General features: G+C 38.7%; 1 protein-coding gene across 1 annotated transcript in view; it reads right to left on the bottom strand.

Annotated features, from left to right (window-relative positions):
• AKR1D1 (aldo-keto reductase family 1 member D1) overlaps nucleotides 1–23,382 on the bottom strand; it is a 51,968-nt gene that overhangs the window by 13,409 nt on the left and 15,177 nt on the right. Inside the window, exons 2-5 of the mRNA XM_069586988.1 lie at nucleotides 17,954–18,121; nucleotides 14,478–14,594; nucleotides 9,813–9,890; nucleotides 6,541–6,663 (exon numbers count right to left, since the gene is read on the bottom strand). Coding sequence (XP_069443089.1) covers nucleotides 6,541–6,663; nucleotides 9,813–9,890; nucleotides 14,478–14,594; nucleotides 17,954–18,121 — 486 coding nt within the window. The remainder of the gene's footprint in view (nucleotides 1–6,540; nucleotides 6,664–9,812; nucleotides 9,891–14,477; nucleotides 14,595–17,953; nucleotides 18,122–23,382) is intronic.

The raw sequence follows: 23,382 nt of genomic DNA, 5'->3' as shown, positions 1-23,382 counted from the left end.
TGGCACACTAATGTTTCCAAACACATTTTAAATCATGTCACTCCATTGCTCAAAGTCTAAGTATGAATCCCTTAATTTCATGCCTGCCTGCTTGTTCCAAACACATTTAGTTTTCCCCACAGAGACTCCTTTCTAATCAGGTTGGAGTCCTGTTACCTGTCTTTGGCCTAAATATGTATATTCACATGTGTATATAACATATGTATTTACAACAGTCTTTGGTAATTCTGTAGTTTTAGATAGATATCAGAATCTCGCAAGGTAAAGATAAGAAGCTGGACAGAATTCATGAAGGAAAATAGCAAAAGTCCTTTCATTAATTAACGCCAACCTCTTCTGTCTTTCCACAAAAACTGCACTGAATTTTCTCTTCACTGTGGAAGACACTCAACAAATACTTACTAATTTCTGTGTTAGGACATTTGTGACTTAGGCATAGTGAATGAGATCAGGAAAAATGGAAGAATTTGGAAATTTTCCTTACTCCTTCCTTTCTCCTTTCCTTTCCTCTGTCTCTCCATACTTCCCTTCTTTCCTTTGTTCCTAGAGTTATGTGATGGAACTGTGTATGAAATGAAATGCTTGAGAGAGATCCATAGTTCCCTTTAAATTGGGCTGAGAGAGCACCACTTGACACTAGGAAGACTTTCAGACAGTCTAAGCCAGGGGCAGAGTCCAGAGGAACATTACTCCAGATGAATGCCACAAGGAGTACTAAGGAAATTTGGATTGCTCAGGCTCTGAGAATGAGTACAGAGTGAGCTTATATTCTGTGTCAGTTTGTTCATGAAGTCAATGAAAAGTACAAATATTTGCAAACTTTATGTTAGATTTGGACTGGTGGGAAAATTCTCTGGAGCAGGAAATAGCAACAGATTTCAGTATTCTTGCTGGGATAATCCCATGGCTAGAGGAGCCTGGCAGGCTATAGTCCGTGGAGTCTCAAAAGAGTTGGAGGCAACTCAGTGACTCAACAATAACAATATCGGGAAAGTTAGTTTTGAAATATGTTAATTTTGAATTATGCAAGACCTTTGGATATGTATACTTTGTATATGAAATGTGTCCACTCTGTCCCCATGGACTATAGCCTGTCAGGCTCCTCTGTCTATGGAATTTTCCAGGCAAGAATACTGGAGTGCATTGCCATTTCTCTTAATCTTCCTGGAGAAGATTCCTTCTCCAAGGGATCTTCCCAACCCAGGGATCAAACTCGTGTCTCCTATAGCTCTGCATTGGTAGGAAGATTCTTTACCACTGAGCCAGCTGGGAAGCCCAAGGCCTGCATTATGCTCATTGTATTCCTGGGTTGAAAGCTGCTCATTTTGTGTCTCTGGAGAAGAGATGGTTCTACCAGGGCACAGGGTGATGGTGGTGGCCAAGGGACCTGCACTCTGATTTGTGCCAGCTCTACTCATATGTTCTGTGCCAATATTTGACATATTCAAACAGCACAGAACACATGAGTAGGTTCAGGCTATGATCTTCCTACACACCTTGCTTCTCTTTCAGGAAACGTTTGTGAAGTTAATCAACAGTCTCATGCCGACAGATCAATGTGTTTCGTGCTTGGCATGAGGAAACACACTGTCAAATTTTCATTCTTTTCCATTCTCAGGTCAAAAGTCACCACCTGTCTCCGTGCATTTGTAAGAAGAAAGCTGTTTGTCATTTCAACATTTTATAACAAAATGTTGTTCTTAGGGATGCAGGAAGGATATGCTGCAGAGGGGATTGGTTAGAATAAAGGATTGGATTGAGATCAGTGAGGGAGGCAACATTTGTTGCTGTCTGTTCCTGACAGCTTCTGATAGCACTAGCTGAAGTGTCAGTTTGGAAGTGGTACTTCTAAATGTGGCAACACTTCTATTTAGCTGTGGGTTACTGTCATGATGTAGGTGATGATTCATTTTTCTGTTATGAACTTTTTTGAGTTTCTAAAAACAATGAATTCAACCAACAAGTCCACCATCATCCCAATATGTGAATATTTACCATATTCAAGAACATTTTTCAGTGCAACTTCTTAAGGTTTTATGAAGTGGAGGGAAGAGGATATATAAGGTGGATTATAGTATTTTGTTGTGAATATAAGAGTAATATACGCTCACTGCAGAAGACTTGAAAATACAGAAAAGCATAAAGAGGAGAACAGAATTTACTTGTAAAATTCACAGCCAGAGATAGCCACAGTTAGCATTTGAATATATTTCTTTCCAATATTTGTACTTTTTAAATAATATAATCACCTTTATACTGTAATACATTTTGCATCCTGGTCTTTCCACTTAGTATCATGGCCATGTCTCTTTTCCTCAAAAGTGATTCAACAACATCTTTTGTTGAGAGCTTACATATAAATGTTTTAAAGTTTACTTAAATATTCCTTGAATTTTTCATATTTATGTTGTTTCCTTTTTTTGTTGTTGTTGTTTTTTTGCCATGATAAACAGTGCTGTGATAAACAGACACATGGGTGTCTGATTCTTTTCCCCCCCACAGGGATAGATTCCTAGAACTTGAAAAATGAACATTTTTTAAGGTTCCTGCTACTTATTGCAAAATTGCTTTTCAGTAAAGTTGAATCAGTTTACCAGTATTCCATCACTTGCTTACATGGAACATAATACTAAAAAATAAAATAAAAACTTTGTGAATTTGATACATAATACAAAATTTCACTTAAATTTAAATTTCTGTGATTACTAGTGCAGCTAAACATTTTTCATATGTTTACCAGTCTTGCAATTTGTCATCTGTGAATTTCTGTTCATTTCTTTTGAGCCATAGTATTTTTTCTCATTGATATTTTTTAGGTTTTTAACTCATATGGATATGACCTCCTCTTACTATTATATATTTTTTTCAGTTCTCAAACAATTAATTTTCAGCAAAAATACTTTATAAATTTTATTTTTTTTTAATTGAAGGACAATTGCTTTACAGAATTTTTTTTGTTTTCTGTCAAACCTCAACATGAATCAGGCATAGTTATACATATATCCCCTCCCTGTTGAAACTCTCCCATCTTCCTCCCCATCTCACCCCTCCAGATTGATACAGAGCCCCTGTTTGAGTTTCCTGAATCATACAGCAAATTCCCATTGGCTATCTATTTTACATATGGTAATGTAAGTTTCCATGTTACTCTCTCCATACATCTCACCCTCTCCTTCCCTCTTCCTGTGTCTGTAAACTGTTCTCTATGTCTGTTTCTCTATTGCTGCCCTGCAAATAAATTCTTTGGTACCATCTTTCTAGTTTCTGTATATATGCGTTAGTATACGATATTTATCTTTCTCTTTTTGACTTTTTACTTCTCTCTGTATAACAGTCTCTAGGTTCATCCACCTCATTAGAACTGACTCAAATGCATTCTTTTTTATGGCTAAGTAATATTCCATTGTGTATACGTACCACAACTTCCCTATCCATTCATGTGTTGATGGACATCTAGGTTGCTTCCATGTTCTAGCTATTGTAAATAGTGCTGCAATGAACGCTGAGGTACATGTATCTTTTTCAATTTTGGTTTCCTCAGGATATATGCCTGGGAGTGGGATTGTTGGGTCACATGGTGGTTTTATCCCTAATTTTTAAAGGATTCTCCATACCATCTTCCATAGTGGCTATATAAATTTACATTCCCACCAATAGTGCAAGAGCACTCCCTTTTCTCCACACCCTTTCCAGCGTTTATTGTTTGTAGACTTCTTGATGATGGTCATTCTGACTGGTGGCCGTTGATAGCTCATTGTAGTTTTGATTTGCAGTTCTCTAATAATGATCGATGTTGAGAATCTTTTCATGTGTTTGTTAGCCATCTGTATGTCTTTTGGAGAAATGTATGTTTAGGTCTTTTCCCCACTTTTTGATTAGGTTGTTTGTTTTTCTGTTATTGAGTTATTTATGAGTTGCTTGTATATTTTGAAAATTCATCCTTTGTCAATTGTTTCATTTGCTATTATTTTGCTCCATTCTGTGCATTGTCTTTTCACCTTGCTTATGGTTTCCTTTGCTGTGCAAAAGCTTTTAAGTTTAATCAGATTCCACTTGTTTACTTTTGTTTTTATTTCCATTACTCTAGGAGATGGGTCATAGAGGATCTTGCTTTGATTTATGTCATCCAATGTTCTGCCTATGTTTTCCGCTAGGAGTTTTATAGTTTCTGGTCTTACATTTAGGTCTTTAATCCATTTTGAGTTTGTCTTTGTGTATGGTGTTGGGAAGTGTTCCTAATTTCATTTTTTTACATGTAGCAGTCCAGTTTTCCCAGCACCACTTATTGAAGAGGCTGTTTTTGTATATTGTTTCCCCATTGTATATTCTTGCCTCCTTTGTAAAAAATAAGGTACCCACAGGTGCGTTGGTTTATTTCTGGACTTTCTATCTTGTTCCATTGGTCCATGTTTCTGTTTTTGTGTCAGTACCATACTGTCTTGATAACTGTAGCTTTGTAGTATAATCTGAAATCAGGAAGGTTGATTACTCCAGCTCCATTATTCTTTCTCAAGACTGCTTTGGCTATTTGGGGTCTTTTGTGTTTCCATATGAATTGTGAATTTTTTTGTTCTAGTTCTCTGAAACATGCCACTGGCAATTTGATAGGGATTGAATTGAATCTGTAGATTGCACTTGGTAGTATACTCATTTTTACAATATTGATTCTTCCTACCCAGGAACATGGACTATCTCTCCACCCGTTTATGTCATCTTTGATTTCTTTCATCAGTGTCTTATAGTTTTCTGTATACAGTTCTTTTGTCTCCTTAGGTTTATTCTTAGATTTTATTCTTTTTGTTGCAATGTTGAATGGGATTGTTTCCTCAATTTCCCTTTCTGTTTTTTCATTGTTAGTATATGGGAATGCAAGTGATTTCAGTGTATTGATTTTGTATCCTGTGAGTTTGCTAAATTCATTAATTAGCCTTAGTAATTTTCTGATAGTACCTTTAGGGTTTTCTATGTATAGTATCATGTCATCTGCAAACAGTGAAAGCTTTACTTCTTTTCTGAACTTTATTCCTTTTATTTCTTTTTCTTCTCTGATTGCTGTAACTAGGACTTCCAAAACTATGTTGAATAACAGTGGTGAGAGTGGATACCCTTGCCTTGTTCCTGATCTTGGTTTTTCACCATTGAGAATAATGTTTGCTGTGGGCTTATCATATATGGCCTTTACCATGTTGAGGTAAGTTCCTCTGTGCCCATTTTTTTGAAGATTTTTAATCATAAATGGTTACTGAATTTTGTCAAAGGCTTTTTCTGCATCTATTGAGATTATCATATGGTTTTTATCTTTTAGTTTGTTAATATAATGTATCACATTGATTTGCATATATTGAAGAATCCTTATCATATTTTTAAAATATAATCGTCTAATTTTCTTTGCTCTTTGTTTTTAATATTTTTAGGATTTAACATTTTTATACTATTACATGTATTGGTATTCTTTATAATTTTCCCATGACTTCCCTTTCTATCCATAGCTCCAGATAACTAAAATTCTTTTGTAGTATTCGCAAATAATTTCTTACTTTGTCTCTAGCTCCTGCTCAAAGGGATGCTTTGAAGTATAGCATGAGGCAAAGATCTGTTTGTTATTATACAACTATCAATTTTCCCCACACTATTTACTGAAAAATAAATTCCTTTGTCATCAGTTTACATTAGGCTTTTTATTTTATTTGAGATTGTTTCTAAGATGCTTCTTGCTCATTTTACTTTTGACTGTTCTAGGTCTCCATTGCTGCACAGGCTTTCCCTACTTGGGGTGAATGGAAGCTACTTCTTGTTGCAGTGTGCAGGCTTCTCATTGCAGTGGCTTCTCTTGTTGCAGAGCAGGGGCTCTAGGTGTGGGGGATTCAGCAGTTGGGGGGCATAGGCTTAGTTATTCCAAGGCATGTGGAATCTTCCAAGACCAGGGATTAAACCCATGAACCCCGCGTTGGCAGGTGGATTGTTAACCACTGAACAACCAGAGAAGCCCAATATCTCTTATTTTCTATTTATTTGTAGGTTTTCCTTGGGTTAACCCAAGTATGCATGTGTGCATACTCAGTTGTTCAGTTATGTCCAGCTCTTTGCAACTCAGTGGACTGTAGTCCACCAGGCTCCTCTGTCCATGAAAACTTTCCAGGTAAGAACACTGGAGTGGGCTGCCATTTACAGGGATCTTCCTCACCCAGGGATCAAACCCAAATCTCTTGCATGGGCAGGTGGATTCTTTACCACTGTGCCATTTGCACTAATCTTACATTATTTTAAATACTGCGGATGTCAATATCCGGTAGGTTTTGTTCCCACTCAATAGTTTTCTTCAGAAAATTTTGGGTTACTTTTCCCTGGACTTGAAGTTTCTAATCTTGCTTCTTAAGAGACATAAATTGACTTGCCCAGGACCTAATGATGAGATATGTGTGTAAAGTGACCACAAGGCTTCCTGACTCCTAATCCAGGATTCCTCTGTTAAGTAATGGATTCTCTCACATTCCCAACCCCCACACCCCCCTCACCTCCCTTCCCTTGTCAGTGCCATACCTGGTTGCTGACTGGCTTATACTTAAGCCCTGGTTTGTTCAGAATGAGCTCCAGCTGCCTATGGTTAAAATTGGATACTCCAAGGGATTTCACCAAGCCAGCATCTTTGCAAGCTTCCAAAGCCTGTAGGATAAAAGCCAGTGGGTCAAGAAAAAAAGCCTCAACACAAGCAAGAATAAACATTTATAAGGGTGACTGTGAATTCTTTTAAAAAGAAAGTCCCTGGGTATGTTAATAAGCATTCTGTGAACTAAAGAAAAGTGGAGGAAATAGGAATTCTGTAAATGAATGATTTGGGGGAATTGTTTATCATATCTTCCCCTTGTATTTTCATAATGTATGAACGTGAAAGTGATAGTTTCTCAGTATCTGACTCTTTGTGACCCCATGGACTGTAGCTCACCAGGTTCCTCTGTTTCTGGAATTCTCTAGGCAAGAATACTGGAGTGGGTTGCCATTCCTTCTCCAGGGGATCTTCCCAACCCAGTGATCAAACCCAGGTCTCCTGCATTGCAGGCAGATTCTTTACCATCTGAGCCACCAGGGAAGCCCTTCATAACATATACCAGCACAATAATAGTGATTTTATTTCTTAAAATCTGTTGAGGTTTTCTTTTTGGTATAGTACCTGAAAATTTTATGTGTCTGGTGTGTGTGGAAAATGTATTTTCTCCTATTTTTGGATACAAGTCTTGCTTGTCTCTCTCACATACATACATTATTTAGAAGATTAAAAGTCAAGCTTTTCCTGTCTTTTCAATAATTTAAAGGAATATATCAGAAATCTCCTATTGTAATAGTGAATTTACCAATGTCTTTCTGTTTTCTACATTTTTGCTCTTTATATTTTGAATATATTTTATTTGACATGTATGTATATCTTCTTGGTAAATTAAATCTTTATCATTATGCTTTTTGCACTTCCTTATACTTTTTTTTTTTTTTTTGGCTGCACCAGGTCTTAATTGTGACACATAGCCTCTTTTGTCTTCCTTGCAGTATGTGGGGTTTTTTCAGCTGTGGCATGTTAACTCTTCAGTTGCCACATGTGGGATCTCATTCCCAGATCAGGGATCAATTCCAGGGGGTGCTCAGTCTTAGTCACTGGACCACCAGGGAAGTACCCCCCTATACATTTTAGAGTCAGCTTTTCAATTTCTCTTGGGATTTTGACTGGGATTGCATTGAATCTATCCATCAATTTGGAGAGAATTAACAACTCGTCTGTATTCAGTCTTTCTGTCAAAGAACATGGTATAGCTCTCCTTTTATTTAGATTTTAAAAATCTTCTCAGTAAAATACTGTCATTTTAACTGTATAAGTTTTGCACAGATTGTGTTAAATTTATCTCTAAATATTTAATATTGTTTTTTTAACAAATCCCACTTCCTTCCCTGTGGTACATATATACAATGGAATATTACTCAGCCATAAAAAGGAACACATTTGAGTCAGTGCTAATGAGGCAGATGAACCTAGAGCCTATTATAAGAGTGAAATAAGTCAGAAAGAGAAAATAATTATCATATACTAACACATTTATGAAATCTAGAAAGATGCTACTGATCAACCTATTTGCAGAGCAGCAATGGAGACACAGACATTGAGAACAGACTTATGGACATTGCTTGGGTGGAAGGAAGAAGGAGACGGTTGGAGGTATGGAGAGAGTAACATGGAAAATACATTACCATATATAAAATAAACAGCCATGGGAATTTGCTGTATGACTCAGGGAGCTCAAACTAGGACTTGGTAACAACCTAGAGGGGTGGGATGGGGAGGGAGGTGGGAGGCATGTTCAAGTGAGAAGGGACATGGGCAAACCTATGGCTGATTCATGCTGATGTTTGGTAGAAAATGTAATACTGTAAAGCAATTATCCTTCAATTAAAAATAAATAAATTTTTTTTTAAAAGAGTAAATCTGCTTTCAATTGTGTATTGGTAGCACATGGATTAAGTAAATGGTTTTTCAGGTGGAGAGGCCCAGACAGCAGAAACATAGTCAGTGCCTCCTCAACTCCCAAAACAATCCACAGTTCAGAGCTTTAAGCTGTTACCAACATGTGGGGAAGTCTATTAGAAAGCGATAATCACTCGATTATAATTTCCAGCCTTTGGATCTTGAATTGGCAGAGGCAGGAAAACAACTCCCAGAGGTCAGGCAGAGACTTAGGTTTTCCCTAGCTTCCCACAAGTGCAAGATTTCAGTTCTACTCTGACTTAATTCCTGAAGATGTCTGAATATGAGTCCTAAGTGTCTACATGTGTGGAGTGAACAAGGCTATGTTGTTGTTTTACAGTTGCTAAGTCATGTCTGACTCTTTTGCAACCCCATGGACTAGAGCCCTCCAGGCTTCTCTGTCTGTGGGATTTTCCAGGCAAGAACACTGGAGTGGGTTGCCATTCTCTTCTCCAGGGGATCTTCCTGACCCAGGGATCGAACTTGGGTCTTCTGCATTGCAGGTGGATTTTTTACTGCTGAGCCACCAGGGAAGCCCCTCCTAAAGCTACATGGCCCCTTTTACCCAGAGTAAAATGCAGTCCAGCATCCAGTAAGATAGTATAAGAGACGAACTGTTGGGATTATTTTTTCTTTTATTTATCCCAAGGCTATAACAAGAGAGAAATAAGAGCAAAAATAACCCCAGTAGCTCCTCTCCTAAATTATGTTACTGGTTGCTGCACTGCCTCTTACTCTGGGCAGAAGCTGCCATGTTACCACATAACAAACCAACTCATAATATCTGTACCCACCTCCCCCTGACACATAAATCTATAACGGTTTTCTCATCATTTCCCCCTACCTTCTCACTCTTATAATCTTGGTGAAGGAACCAGCAGATTGCTCAGAAATGGAACCAGAATTATTTTTCAGTTTTTCATTTATTATTTTACATTTGTTTCTTTTAAACATCATATTACTGATTTTTAAAAATTCACTTTGAGAAACAAAAGAATTGTGAGTTTATCTCATTTATATATTTTTATTTACTGTTATAGTAAAGCTTATTTCCTTTACTTTCTTTTGCCTCCCACCTGTCTCTCCTCTTTATCTTTGGCATTCTTCTCTTCGATCAAAGTAAAATCAAACACTTTTCAGTGCCCAGAAATGGAGATTTTATGCATCTTTGCTCATGGTTAGAAATATCTGACTATTATTTTTCATTGGGAGTAAAGGTCACAACTCTCCATAAAGCTAGCAGGAATAACCAGATCACAATTTTAAAATGTAATCTTTTAAGGTTAAGAAGCCTGTTTTAACTTACCTCCCAAGTGGCACATAGATTTGACTTGTGATATAACCATTTGCCATTTTCATCTTTAGGATAGACATCATCTCCAGGCTGTTAAAAAAAAAAAAAAAAGAGCAAGTATATCTGAGGATTAAAATGATGGAATTTGAGTTGTCGATATTTCAATATACCCTGACCCTTGGAAACCAATTTAAGATATAAATATAAATTTGTTTTTTCCCCTTTGTGGAGCTATCCAGAAATTCACTTGTCCAACATATATGACACATTAGTCTTATTCTCTCACCCTGGCGTTTATTGCTCCTTTATTTGTTGACAGATTATTGTTGTTAAGTCATGAAGTTCTCTCTTAATGATAACATTTCTCATTAGAAAAAAGTAAAAATTGAGAATCAGGACATTTAGACTCAGTGTTTGGATAGTATATCCTTGCCAAAGTTGAGGGCAGCAAACTTCTTACTCTTATGAGAAACCAAATGTCATCACTAAGGCTGAGAAGGAATTCTTCAACTAAGAAAAGCCTAGTTGATGAATGGAATGCTCCTTAAGTATAAGGGAAATGGACAGCTCATTACTTCTAAGGTCTGGCTAATTGCCCTGTGGTTCTTTTCTTTCCCTTTTTAGCGGCCTCTAGGAGTTCAGCATCTTTTTTTCTACCTCACACACTAACTGTTGAACCTCCTCTTCTAGCTTTTTGGTGACACTTTTCAATGAAGATTGACTGTAGTTCAGTCGCTAAGTTGCGTCCAACTCTTTGCAACCCCATACTGCAGCATGCCGAGCTTCCCTGTCCATCACCATCTCCCAGAGTGTAATCAAACTCATATCCATTGAGTTGGTGATGCCATCCAACCGTCTCATCCTCTGTCATTCCCTTCTCCTCCTGCCCTCAATCCTTCCCAGAATCAGGGTCTTTTCCAATGAGTCAGTTCGCATCAGTTGGCCAAAGTATGGGAGCTTCAGCTTCAGTCCTTGCAATGAATATTCAGGGTTGATTTTCCTTAGGATTGACTGGGCTTTGGTCTCTGCTCTCCAAGGGGCCCTCAAGAGTGTTCTCTAACACCGCAGTTCAAAAGCATCAATTGTTCAGCTCTCAGCCTTCTTCATGGTCCAACTCCCACATCCATACATGACCACAGGAAAGACGATAGCTTTGACTAGATGGACCTTTGTCGGCAAAGTGATGTCTCTGCTTTTTAATGCACTGTGTAGGTTTATCTATAGACTATAGTGTGGAAATTGTCTTTCATATTTCTCCTTTTTGTCCTATATGTAAAAATGGGACCCATCTCATATGGGTTTGGAAATGGGATAGAAAGAAATAAAAGATGATTTCTAGGTTCCTTGAGTGGATGGTGGTAACCATTTCCTGAGGCTGGACAATGAATTGAGAATTTTGTTTTGGATATTTTGAGTTTGAAATGACTGTTAGACATTCAAGTGGAGTTTTGAAGAGAACAGAGAGGTCTCAGAGGGTGGCTCAAAGAGAGATTGTGGGCACAGGTAAAATGTGGGAGTTCCTCAGCATATTAAATGGTATTCAATCCATGCAATGGGGTGAAATCACCTACAGAAAGAGTGTGGCTCAGTCAGGCAAAAATATTGAAGGAAGAGCACTGGGCAAAGCATTTGGAGTTTAGTGGGGAAGGAGCTACCAAAGAATCATCAGAGGATGACATCATCAAAGCCACAAGATGAAAATGTACAAAGAAAGAGGCAGTGATCAATTGCATTGAAAGAGGTCAAATAACATATGAGGACAAATTGTCTATTGGATTTGGTTGGTGGCATAGAAGTCTTTGTAGATCTTGATAATAGGAATTTTTTGTTATTAAAAAGGAGCAAGGAATTGGATAAAATCCATTATATTTTTAAAAATTTCTTGAATTTTCCCCTCTGCCATCTTACCTGAATGAAACTTTTACCTGGTGATCACACTTTCTCCCATGCCCTCTTTAACAAAGGGGGCGTCTAAATTTCATCTAACATTTTCATCTAAATTTTCTTCTGTTATACTGAAAGTGGGAAAAGGACTCCTTTCTCCTCAAAGACATGTAATCATTCATATCAACTACCCTGTAAATCTCTGATTTCTAAGCCCTTTGACCTTCTTAACACTTATGATGCTTCCGCTCAGTTCAGTTCAGCTCAATCCCTCAGTCATATCCGACTCTTTGTGACCCCATGAATCACAGCACACCAGGCCTCCCTGTCCATCACTATCTCCCAGAGTTCACTCAGACTCACGTCCATTGAGTTGGTGATGCCATCCAGCCATCTCATCCTCGGTCGTCCCCTTCTCCTCCTGGCCCCAATCCCTCCCAGCATCAGAGTCTTTTCCAATGAGTCAACTCTTTGCATGAGGTGGCCAAAGTATTGGAGTTTCAGCTTTAGCATCAGTCCTTCCAATGAACACCTAGGACTGATCTCCTTTAGGATGGACTGGTTCGACTTCCCTGCAGTCCAAGGGACTCTCAAGAGTCTTCTCCAACACCACAGTTCAAGAGTATCAATTCTTTGGCGCTCAGCTTTCTTCACAGTCCAACTCTCACATCCGTACATGACCAATGGAAAAACCATAGCCTTGTCTAGATGGACCTTATGATGCTATTTCCACTCTATTCTCCCTCCATGTTTCTTATCTTTAGCATTTCCTAATTTTACTTCTGATCTGAGATGGCTTTATGCCTCCAACATGAACTCTGTTTATTAATAGTTTTTACTCTCTCAAAATTTAATTCTTTATCATGTCTGAACCCATGTTAGATATCTCTATGATGTCTCCTTAAGCTTCCACTGTGCTAACTTTACTAATTTCTTCATCTGGACAAACCCATTGTCTTTTTCCTCCTTTCCTGCTCCTGACTATAAAGCATTATTAGAAGAATAATTCAACCTTCTAAAAATCCACCCTGTTCACTCTCATTCCTGTTTAGCAATAACTTTGTCCTTTTAAAATGTCTTATGCTTTTTTGTACTGTGTATTTTGTTCTGAAATTGTGTCTGCTTGTTAACTTGACATTAAAAAAAAAAAACAAAGTGCTAAAACATTTTAGCAAGAAAGGTATTTGTTTTTTAAAAATCATGAGATTCAAAAAGCATTCGATATTTTGACTTCAAAGATTGATTTCTCAATTACAAGAAGTACAGGTTCAGTTGGGAGGTAATGTCACTGTGTTGTGAAATTTGTCACTGTTAAAAGTTTTACCTTCTCTGTGTCCTTGAGCTCTGATCCTATTTAAAAATAGAAATAGAATTTCTCTATTTACCTTCTCCAAAAGATTTTACAAGTCATTAGTCAGCTACAGAGAAGTAAATTTCATTTTCTCACTTTTAAATATAGCTTCTTTCCAAATCTGTAAGACTCAGCTTAGAACTCTGCCATTCGAAAAAGAATCAAAGTTAGCTGAATGAAGAGAAGGGTTGAGGTCAAAATCCAAAGAGCCTGAAATCAAAACATCACTGTAGTCCACAGTACATTGGGATAATTAAGCTCATGAGGATAAGAGAGAGGGTAGTATAATGTAAGGGAACGAGATTGGGATTGGCATTAGGGACCAGGATCTGGTCCCAGTCCTGATGGACTTTAAGCCTGACCAAGTAGTTCATTGCTTGTGGTCTAAGTTTTCTCTTTGGTGAAATAAGTTATTCGGATATATAATTGCTAAGGTGGCTCAGTCACTAAAGAATCCGCCTGCAATGCAGGAGACCTAGGTTCGATCCCTGGGTTGGGAAGATCCTCTGGAGGAGGAAATGGCAATCCACTCCAGTATTTTTGCCTGGAGAATCCCATAGACAGAGGAGCCTGGCAGGCTATAGTCCATGGGGTCACAAGAGCTGAACTCAACTTAGAAACTAAACCACCCCCACTAGGTCACATCTTGCATGTGACCACAGAGGAAAGTCAATAAGGAAGGTGCTTCTAGAGAACAGAGCAGGGGCAGCCAGGTTGGCTGTGTAAAGAAATTCTGGTCACTGCAATGGCAGAGAGCCCTCGTTTTTCCTGTTCAGCGGGACCTCACATACCTCATGGATCAACTTTTTCAGTCTTTCCTTCCCTCAGTGAAATTTTAAAGCTGTTGCTGATCTTCAGAAGTGTATAGTGGTTGTGTTGGTAGTGGTTAAATTAACAGTGAGCCCATAGATTGAGAAAGTTCATGGAAGGAGTGATTTGAACTAAAAGAATATATATCACACAAAAGTCTTGATCTTGGAGCTGGCTTCAAAAACCTGACTATTCTCTCCAAAGGAAGAAAACCCGAAGGGTGGAGTGTAAGTTTTCAGCTGTACCTATTACTTTACATTATCTTATGCAGAGATGTTTTTGTGACTGTGTGAATGGGAAGAAGGGTGTACTGGATGCTGGGTAACTACAGTATGGACAACAGTTAGTAGATTATATGTTGGTTTAACAAAGAAAGTTCAAAGTATAACTGTAAAGACATGATATAACAGAATACACATTGGATTATGAATCAAGAAACTTGGGATCCAGGCCTGAGATGGATACACAGGATTGTTCTTGGCATTTGTTGGGCCTGGTCAGTACTATCTCATTTATGGTAACAAAACAGCATTATATTTTATGGTGCTAAGTAATCAATGAGCTTCCTGCACAGAGCTTTTTGCTCATGGTTGCCAAAGAGTGAAGCATAACCTTTAGGCATCTGAACCTGCCTTAAAAGCCATGGGTATTTCAATGATATAAAGATCCACATAATCTAGCTGGAGGTTCTTGAGTGTCTTCTCCAGAGCTGGGCGGACTCTCTCTGGGTCAAGATGTGTAGCCCATAGCTGAAAGAAAAAAAGGGGGATAGTTAATATCCATGGTATTTTTTAAAATAATAATGCACTCCTTTAAAAATAGTTTTAACTTTTTTTTTTTTAAACTGCATTGCACAGCACACAGGATCTCAGTTTCCAGACCAGGAATGGAATACATGCTCCCTGCAGTTGAAGCATGGAGTTCTAACTATAGGATGGCCAGGGAATTCCCCACCCCAGTAGTCTTTACACTCATATACATTGTATTCACTCATTTCATTTCACAGAAATATGTTTAAACTGCAGTGTCATCTGAGTATAGGTTGAACTGATATGTCTTAATACCCAGAGTATAACTTGATCCAAATGTAGTACCAGAGATTTAAAGATCCACCTGAACCACAGAGAACCTAATTCAGCAATAAAAGTCTTCCTCTGCCCTGTGCTAATTGCTGAATCCACCCTTAGCACTTTCATTTTTCCTCATTGTGTAATTAGGGAACATGTATCCAACTATGGTGCTGCCCTGGCCTGGTGCTTTATTTTCATTTCACTGATGGAAGGTATGACTCATCTGAGTAAGAAATATGGTTATGTACGTGACTTCACCAATGCTTCACACTGTGATGGGTGGTGTAGATGCTGGTGAAATTTTAAATTATTGTAAAGGTTTAGATCCCTTTTGATAGCTCCTTTGTTCCCATTTGGTCCACTTCCTCATTTCCCCAGGAAAATTCTGCCAATCCCTAACCAGAAATTGCTCAATCTGAACTGGTGATATCACCAAAATGGTGGCATGGGAGACTCCTTTGTTGGAGATCTTTGTCCTCCAAAATGATCATCAGTTAAACAGCTATTCATGAATTAAAAACCAAAAAAATGTTGGTCAAAGGATGCCAACTCCCTGTTATGAGTGAGTTCTGGGGATCTAATGAATAGCATGGTGATTATAGTTAGTAATACTGTTGCTAAGAGAATAAATCTTCAATGTTTTCATCACAAAAAATAATGGTAATTATGTAATGTGATGGAGGTGTTAGCTAATTTACAATGGTAGTAACCATTTTGCAGTATATAATTGTATCAAATCAATGTGTTGTACACTTATATAGTGTCATACATCAGTTATATTTCAATGAAGCTGAAAAGGTAAATAAAAGGCAAGTAGACAGTTTAACATATATAAGAAAAAAGAAAAAGAAATTAGTCTCTAAAGTGCTAAGTAATGAAAAATTGGGCCTTGGGTTGTCAGAAAGGAGCATGTGTACCCTTGAGGTCTGTGAAACAGGGTACTGAGGGGTACTCAGAGCCTCAGGATAAATGAGTATATTTTCTTGGAGCACCAAATTTGCTCACATATTTTTTTGGATAAAAAAAACTTTTGAATTTCCGTACACATTTTACCACAAGTAAGGGCAAGCAAAATTGTTAAAATTTTTTTCCTCTGTTGAACAATAATTTTTTTCATGCCTTCAAAGCACAGAAAAGAGAAAACAGTGCAAGAGTAGTGAAAAAATGTGTTTTTGCTTTTAATGTGGGTCTTTTTTGTATATTATTGACATCCCATCTAATTGAAAATTCTGTTTTATATATTTTAATCTATCTTTATTCAACAGTTCTAGGTACACTTTAAGTGCTTTGTAAATGTTAACTCATAGCAACCTTATGAAATGGGCAATTTAATTCAGTTCTTTTTCAGTGTGATAGGTATTGCAACAACTTTAACTGTTTACCAGGGAGATAAAAAGGAAAGTTTTTAAGTTTTTTTGTTTGTTTGTTTTTCATTTGTAACTTCAAAAATATTTCCATCTTTGGCTCACGGCCTCAGGATATGAGTTCAAGTTTATTCTTCCCCAGAAACTCTTGGTGAGTTCTCGTGAAAGACTCTGTAATAACAAAATCTATAGGAATCAGATTGCAAAGCTGTAATAAAGTGACAAGCTTCAGGCTGGTATTTTGGGACAGTGTTTCTAGATGGCCCCTTGAAATCATAGCCTGTAAGTGGCTGGTGACTTGGGCAACTGCAGGCTCCCAGAGAGCTTGGAAAGGAGTTTGGAGAAGGGGCAGTGAGTGAAGTCTGAAGCACCATTTTGTTCTCTTTAGAAAACTTAGGAGAATTGTATTACAAGTTCTCTAAAGTTATTAAGTTTCATTCCTTCAAGGCTGCCTGTAAATATGTATTCAATATTTCCACTGGCTCTCATCTTATCATGATACTTTATATTTCTGATTGCTTTTCAATGGATAGTGATTTCTAACTATCATCAGTTGGAGATTTAAACTTTTGAGATTTCTCAAAAGATGTAAACAAAACATGATATATCCATTCAATGGGGTATTATTTGGCTATAAAAAGAAATGAAATACTGATAAATGTTACAACGTAGATGAAAGTAGAAAACATAGTAAGAGAAAGAAGCTACACAGAAAAGAATACATATTGCATGAATTCTTTTGTAAGAAATGTCCAGAAAAGGAAAACTAGAGAGAGAACAGTAGATCAGGGTTTACCAGTGACTAGTGGAGAAGGCAATGGCACCCCACGCCAGTACTCTTGCCTGGAAAATCCCATGGACAGAGAAGCTTGGTAGGCTGCAGTCCATGGGGTCGCGAAGAGTCAGACACTACTGAGCGACTTCACTTTCACTTTTCACTTTCATGCATTGGAGAAGGAAATGGCAACCCACTCCAGTGTTCTTGCCTGGAGAATCCCAGGGACAGCAGAGCCTGCTGGGCTGCCGTGTATGGGGTCGCACAGAGTTGGACACGACTGAAACAACTTAGCAGTAGCAGGGGAGAGGGATAAATGGGAAGTGATTACTAGTAGGTGAGGGGTTTCTTTTTGGAGTGATAAAAATATTCTGGAAAAGGTATTGGTCATGGTTGTACAACTCTGTGAATATACTAAAAAGCACTGATTTTACATGGTGAGCTTTATGGTACATGAATTATATCTCAAAAAATTAGTGATCTATGGACAAACCGGCATATACAGGAGAAAAAAGGCTACCTATTTTAAAGAAAAAAGTTGTGGCAAATGCTCACTGTAATATGAACCACTTCCTCATGTCCCTTTACTCCTCAAATCTACTTTCATTGTAGATGTGGCTCTTCCATATTGTCTTAAATCAATGCCCAAGTATGAAGAAAGAACCTTGCCCTAACTTCAAGGGGCTATTTAGTCCCTAAATTCTTGGCAAGATTGATATTGGTATTTGTCAGTTTAGAACTCACTCTTTGGAACACCCCTGATGGTCCAGTGGTTAGGACTCTGTACTTACATTGCAGGGGGTGTGGGAAACTAAGATCCCACAAGCTGGTAGCTTGGTGAGTTTCTTCAACAGGGAAAAGTGACATCAGGCTCACCATGAGGTGAAGGGAAGACTCACCTTTCCACAGTAGAAGATATCCTCCCTCCGCACCTTTCCTTGGGCTATCTTCTCCCTGATGGCCTCCCCCACTTCATGCTCGTTCTGGTAGATGTAGGCCCCATCAATGTGCCGGTACCCCGTGTCGATGGCAATCTTCACTGATGTTGCACAGGACCCCTTAGGAGTCTAAAATGATAGGGAATTGGGAGAGGGGAGAAGAGAAATACATCTTTCATTCAGTTTAATCATTCTTAATCTTGCTCCTTGGAAGAAAGTTATGACCAACCTAGATAGCATATTCAAAAGCAGAGACATTACTTTGCCAACAAAGGTCTGTCTAGTCAAAGCTATGGTTTTTCCAGTAGTCGTGGATGGATGTGAGAGTTGGACTATAAAGAAAGCTGAGCGCTGAAGAATTGATGCTTTTGAACTGTGGTGTTGGAGAAAACTCTTTGAGAGTCCCTTGGACTGCAAGGAGATCCAACCAGTCAATTCTAAAGGAGATCAGTCCTGAATATTCACTGGAAGGACTGATACTAAAGCTGAAACTCCAAAACTTTGGCTACCTGATGCAAAGAGCTGACTGATTGGAAAAGACCCTGATGCTGGGAAAGATTGAAGGCAGGAGAAGGGGACGACAGAGGATGAGATGGTTGGATGGCATCACCGAGTCAATGGACATGAATTTGAGTAAACTCTGGGAGTTGGTGGTAGAGAGGGAGGCCTGGCATGCTGCAGTTCATGGGGTCACAGAGTTGGACATGACTGAGCTACTGAACTGAACTGAACTGAACGGAATCAGGACACTTGGCACATACACTGTTTTATAGCAAACATGACAAATTGCCAATTCTATGCTGTTGTGACTGGAAGATGGAGTCTGAAACCTGGAGAAATTGACCTATCATGTTGCTTATAACCCTTAATGGAAGATTCATTCATCCCAGGGCTGCCCTTAGCTTTGCAACTTCAGAAATGTAACTTGACCAATTGTTCCCAAAGACAAGAGATTTCACGATAGCCCTGTTGTGAGTGTATACTAGTTGCTAAGTTGTGTCTGACTTTTTGCAACCCATGGACTGTAGCCCACCAGGCTCCTCTTGTCCATGGGATTCTCCAGGCAAGAATACTGGAGTAGGTTGCCATTTCCTTCTCCAAGAGATCTTCCTAACCCAGGGATCAAACCTGGGTCTCCTGCATTAACCATTTGAGCCACCAGGGAAGCCCAGTCCTGTTATAGGAGGGCACAAGTTCATTGAAGAAGGCTCAGTTATAAGTTAAAGGCATGGGTAAAAAAAAAACAAACTGAGATACATCCGCAGACTGGAATACCACTCAGTAATAAGAAGGAATGAACTACTGTTACACACAACAACATGGATGAATATCAAAATAATTATACCAGAAGTCAGACAAAAAAAGAATAAATACTTTCTGATCCTATTTATTACAACACTAGAAAATGAAAACTAACCTATAGTAACAGTCACAGATCAGCAATTGCCTGTGGTAGTGGGTAGGTCTGTGAGCATGAATCATAGGGAGGGAAAACAAGGGCATTCAAACAAGCTTGCAGTGATGATATGTTTACTGTCTTGATTATGATGATGGCTTCACAAATATATACATGTGTCAAACTCATCAAACTGTACACTTTAAATATGTGTGGTTTATTATATGCCAATTATTACCTCAGTAAAGCTGGGATGAAAAGATTGTCCGGGGCGTGTTACATTTTTCAAGATGCATTTTTATCAAATTTGGCAGCCAAAGCTTTGTTCGTTTCATAAAACTGCATGAAGCATAAGACTGAGGATATTCAGGACCCCAAAACCTGACAAATGCTTAGCACTTGAGATGTAAGTTATTCATTTTTCAAATCACATATAAATTACTGTTCTTTAGTTATGAAGACATTTAAATATACAAGAGTGTGCTCCATTTGCATTTTTTCTTAATGAGAAGTGAAGGACTTGATGGAGACTTTCCTTAAGACAAACAACTAATCTCATCAAATTAAAATTACAAGTCCTATTTTAGGTTTTGTATAGGGGAGAGGCCTAATGCTATTTGTAGATTTTTATTGACCTCATATTCAGAGGATGATCATTCCCGTCTCATTCACAAATGTTGAAAACTACTTGTGCTTGTGTCTATATTTTCAGTATTCTAACCAAATGCTTGATAATGTCATATCAGACATGTGGTGATTTGTTGTAGAATGAATGAGACCAGGAATCTCTCGTGTATCTAGTGACTTTATAGTTCTGGGCTGGAAACAGAAAGCGTTGGGAGCATAAACTGTTTTCTTCCCCTATTTCAGTTAAAAGTCATTACTACTAACATAAAGAGGATAGGAAAAATGAACCAGGTGGCTACACAGATGGTATTAGAAAAAAAGAATTCATAGTCACAAATGTAAAATAGTTGGGAAAGGGAGACACACTTTTCAGGAATGTTAGAAACACATCTTGGGTGACTTAGCAATATGAGCTTGAACAGAAATTAAGCCCAAACCGCCCAAGCTGTAAAATGAGGTGTTATGGATGACAACTGTGACAACGAAAACACAGCGGGAAGAGGAGGGTTCAGGTAGAATCAGAAATTTACTGGGGAAAAGGTAAAAATACTGCTTTCTTTCTTGGGTATAAACATAGTACTAACAAAAAACAATAAAGTTCACTATAAGATAGTAAATATATCTCAGACATATCACTGAGATTCTGTGGGTTGGAACTGATAGTTTGTGAAAAGTGACAGTGAAAAGTGTTAGTTGCTCAGTTGTGGCTGACTCTATGTGACCCCATGGACTGTAGCCCTCTAGGCTCCTCTGTCCATGGAGTTCTCCAGGCAAGAATACTGGAGTAGGTTTCCATTCCTTTCTCCAGGGCATCTTCCCAAGTTTCCTGCATTGGCAGGCAGATTCTTTACCTCTGAGCCACCAAGTATACAACTAAAGTAAATTTAATATAAGGGGGAAAGCCCCAAACAATGCCTACTGAAATATATGATTGTATTTTCTTAAAAAAATTTTTTTTATTTATTTGGCTGTGCTAGGTCTTAGTCACAACACGTATGATCTTAGATCTTCATTGTGGCATCAGTATGCTTGGTTGTGGGATGCTCGGTTGCAGCATGCAAACCCTTAGTTGCAGCATGTGGGACCTAGTTCCCTGACCAGGTACCGAACCCAGGCCTGCTGCATTGGGAGCACAGAATCTTAGTCACTGAACCACCAGGGAAGTCACTATATGATTGTATTTTCAAAGGTTAACCCAAGAAAAGAAACATTTAGTACAAAGAAAGGGTGAAAGACAAGGGCTAAGGTAGGAATGTGGTACTGATTCAGCCTGAATAATACATGGCTGGTGCTTTTTAAAATAAAGATTATGGCACAGCAGCAGGTTATAGTAGTGAAAAGTTTGATTATTCTGGTATCATTAAAGAGCCTTTTCTAAAAGATCTTTACTTGCTAAAAACATTTTGTTAGATGGCAGAAGCAGCAGTGAGGTGAATTACTATTTTGGACTTAATTCTAATCAACATGGAGGAACTATTTGGAAATGTGGATGTGAGAAAAGTATTAATATTTCTCTGTAGGTCTTAAATGTATCATAAGAGAATTCTATGTAAATTAAGACAGATTCTCTGGGGGAAGTTAATTTTAGGGAAAAATAAGAAAGCTCAAATAGAATACCATGTTTGTAGACTCAAATAAGTGATAAGATCGGAGAATCTAAAATACAAAAAAATTCTGTATATGTACCACAGCTTTCTTATCCATTCATCTGCTGATGGACATCTAGGTTGTTTCCATGTCCTGGCTATTATAGACAGTGCTGCAATGAACATTGGGGTACATGTGTCTCTTTCTATTCTGGTTTCCTCGGTGTGTATGCCCAGAAGTGGGATTGCTGGGTCATATGGCAGTTCTATTTGCAATTTTTAAGGAATCTCCACACTGTTCTCCATAGTGGCTGTACTAGTTTGCACTCCCACCAACAGTGTAGGAGGGTTCCCTTTTCTCCACACTCTCTCCAGCATTTATTGCTTGCAGATTTTTGAATCGCAGACATTCTGACTGGTGTGAAGTGGTACCTCATTGTGGTTTTGATTTGCATTTCTCTAAAAAAATTGACTCCATACATAAGAACACTCTTAGTAAAATAAGAAATCTGTTTTCTGAAATGGACAGCAGCACCTTTTATTGACTTAAGAAAGCTGGGAGTCCAGTAAGGATGAGGTGTGACATACCCTAGGTCAACATCCATCATCCAGTGTAGTGTGGCCCACAAGTAGAATACAGGAGTCTGAAAACCCCACAGGCTTAGCCTCACTCCCTTTGACACCATTTAGAAAATGTGTGATTCCCATCCCTGAGTTTTAGGCTCCATGGATCCTAGTTTCCAGGGGCAAACCAGGCTCCTTATTTCTAGAGTTTAGCATTCAAGGTGAAAAGCTGCCATTCTGACAGGGATGAGTGAGTTTTAAAATTGAAGGCAGTAGGGCTCCTCCATATTTACCCAGTGGGACAGGGAAGAAAGTGTTTAGCACCCAGGTCAATGATATACCCTTTCCCAATTTTGATAGTTCACGGACAATGACTTGAGTAAATGATCTGAGAAGGATAAGTGGACAAGAGACTCACACAATTCAGAGATGAGAATCTGGGTCATAATACCACATGAGCTACCTAGACCAGCAGAGATGTAGGCTAAGGGTGCAGAAATCTAGATTGGGAGTCTCAGAGGGAGACAATAAGTATCGATTGCAGCTTGAAGACAGCTTTAATATTTACTTATTTTTTAGCTGCACTGGGTCTTTTGTGGTGCATGGGCTTAGTTGCCCCATGGCATGTGGGATCTTCCCAACCCAGGGATTGAACCCGTGTCCCCTGAACTGGCACGTGGATTCTTAACCCCCAGACCACCAGGGAAGTTCTGAAGACAGCCTTAGTGGCAGGAGTTGTATTCAACTGATAACCTACCTCTTTAAAATTTTTTCCAGGAAAGAAACCAAATAATTCTGGAAGCGTTTTTCCCAGGGAAGAACTTAGCACACAAAGCCAGTAGGTCTAGTTGGCACCATGGGTAGACTAGTGGTTGGCATGGGGTAGCCCCCGGAACAGAGGCACTCATTTCCTCAGCTGTTGGGAGTGCTGGCTGCTAATCATACATACCGATTCCCTCTACGGACGGTGCAAGTGTGTAAAAGCCTTGTCCGCTTGACTTAGTACAGCTCTCTGGCACCATTCCCATTCTAGAGCTCTCTGTGGGGTTGATGAGCCGCTGTATCACAGTTCAACCCTCCCTTCTTCACAGACTTGCTTTTCTTACCTCCTTGCAGGTCTGGTTCCTGAGACTACGCCCCAGTGAGCCTCCTGCATGCAAATTTCCTTCTCCCAGAGGCTGTTTCCCAGAGTACCCAAACTAAGACACTTGGGTAAA

Source organism: Ovis canadensis, chromosome 4, assembly GCF_042477335.2.
Source record: "Ovis canadensis isolate MfBH-ARS-UI-01 breed Bighorn chromosome 4, ARS-UI_OviCan_v2, whole genome shotgun sequence".
Classification (NCBI taxonomy): Eukaryota; Metazoa; Chordata; class Mammalia; order Artiodactyla; family Bovidae; genus Ovis; species Ovis canadensis.
This window is presented reverse-complemented; position numbering and strand designations above follow the sequence as displayed.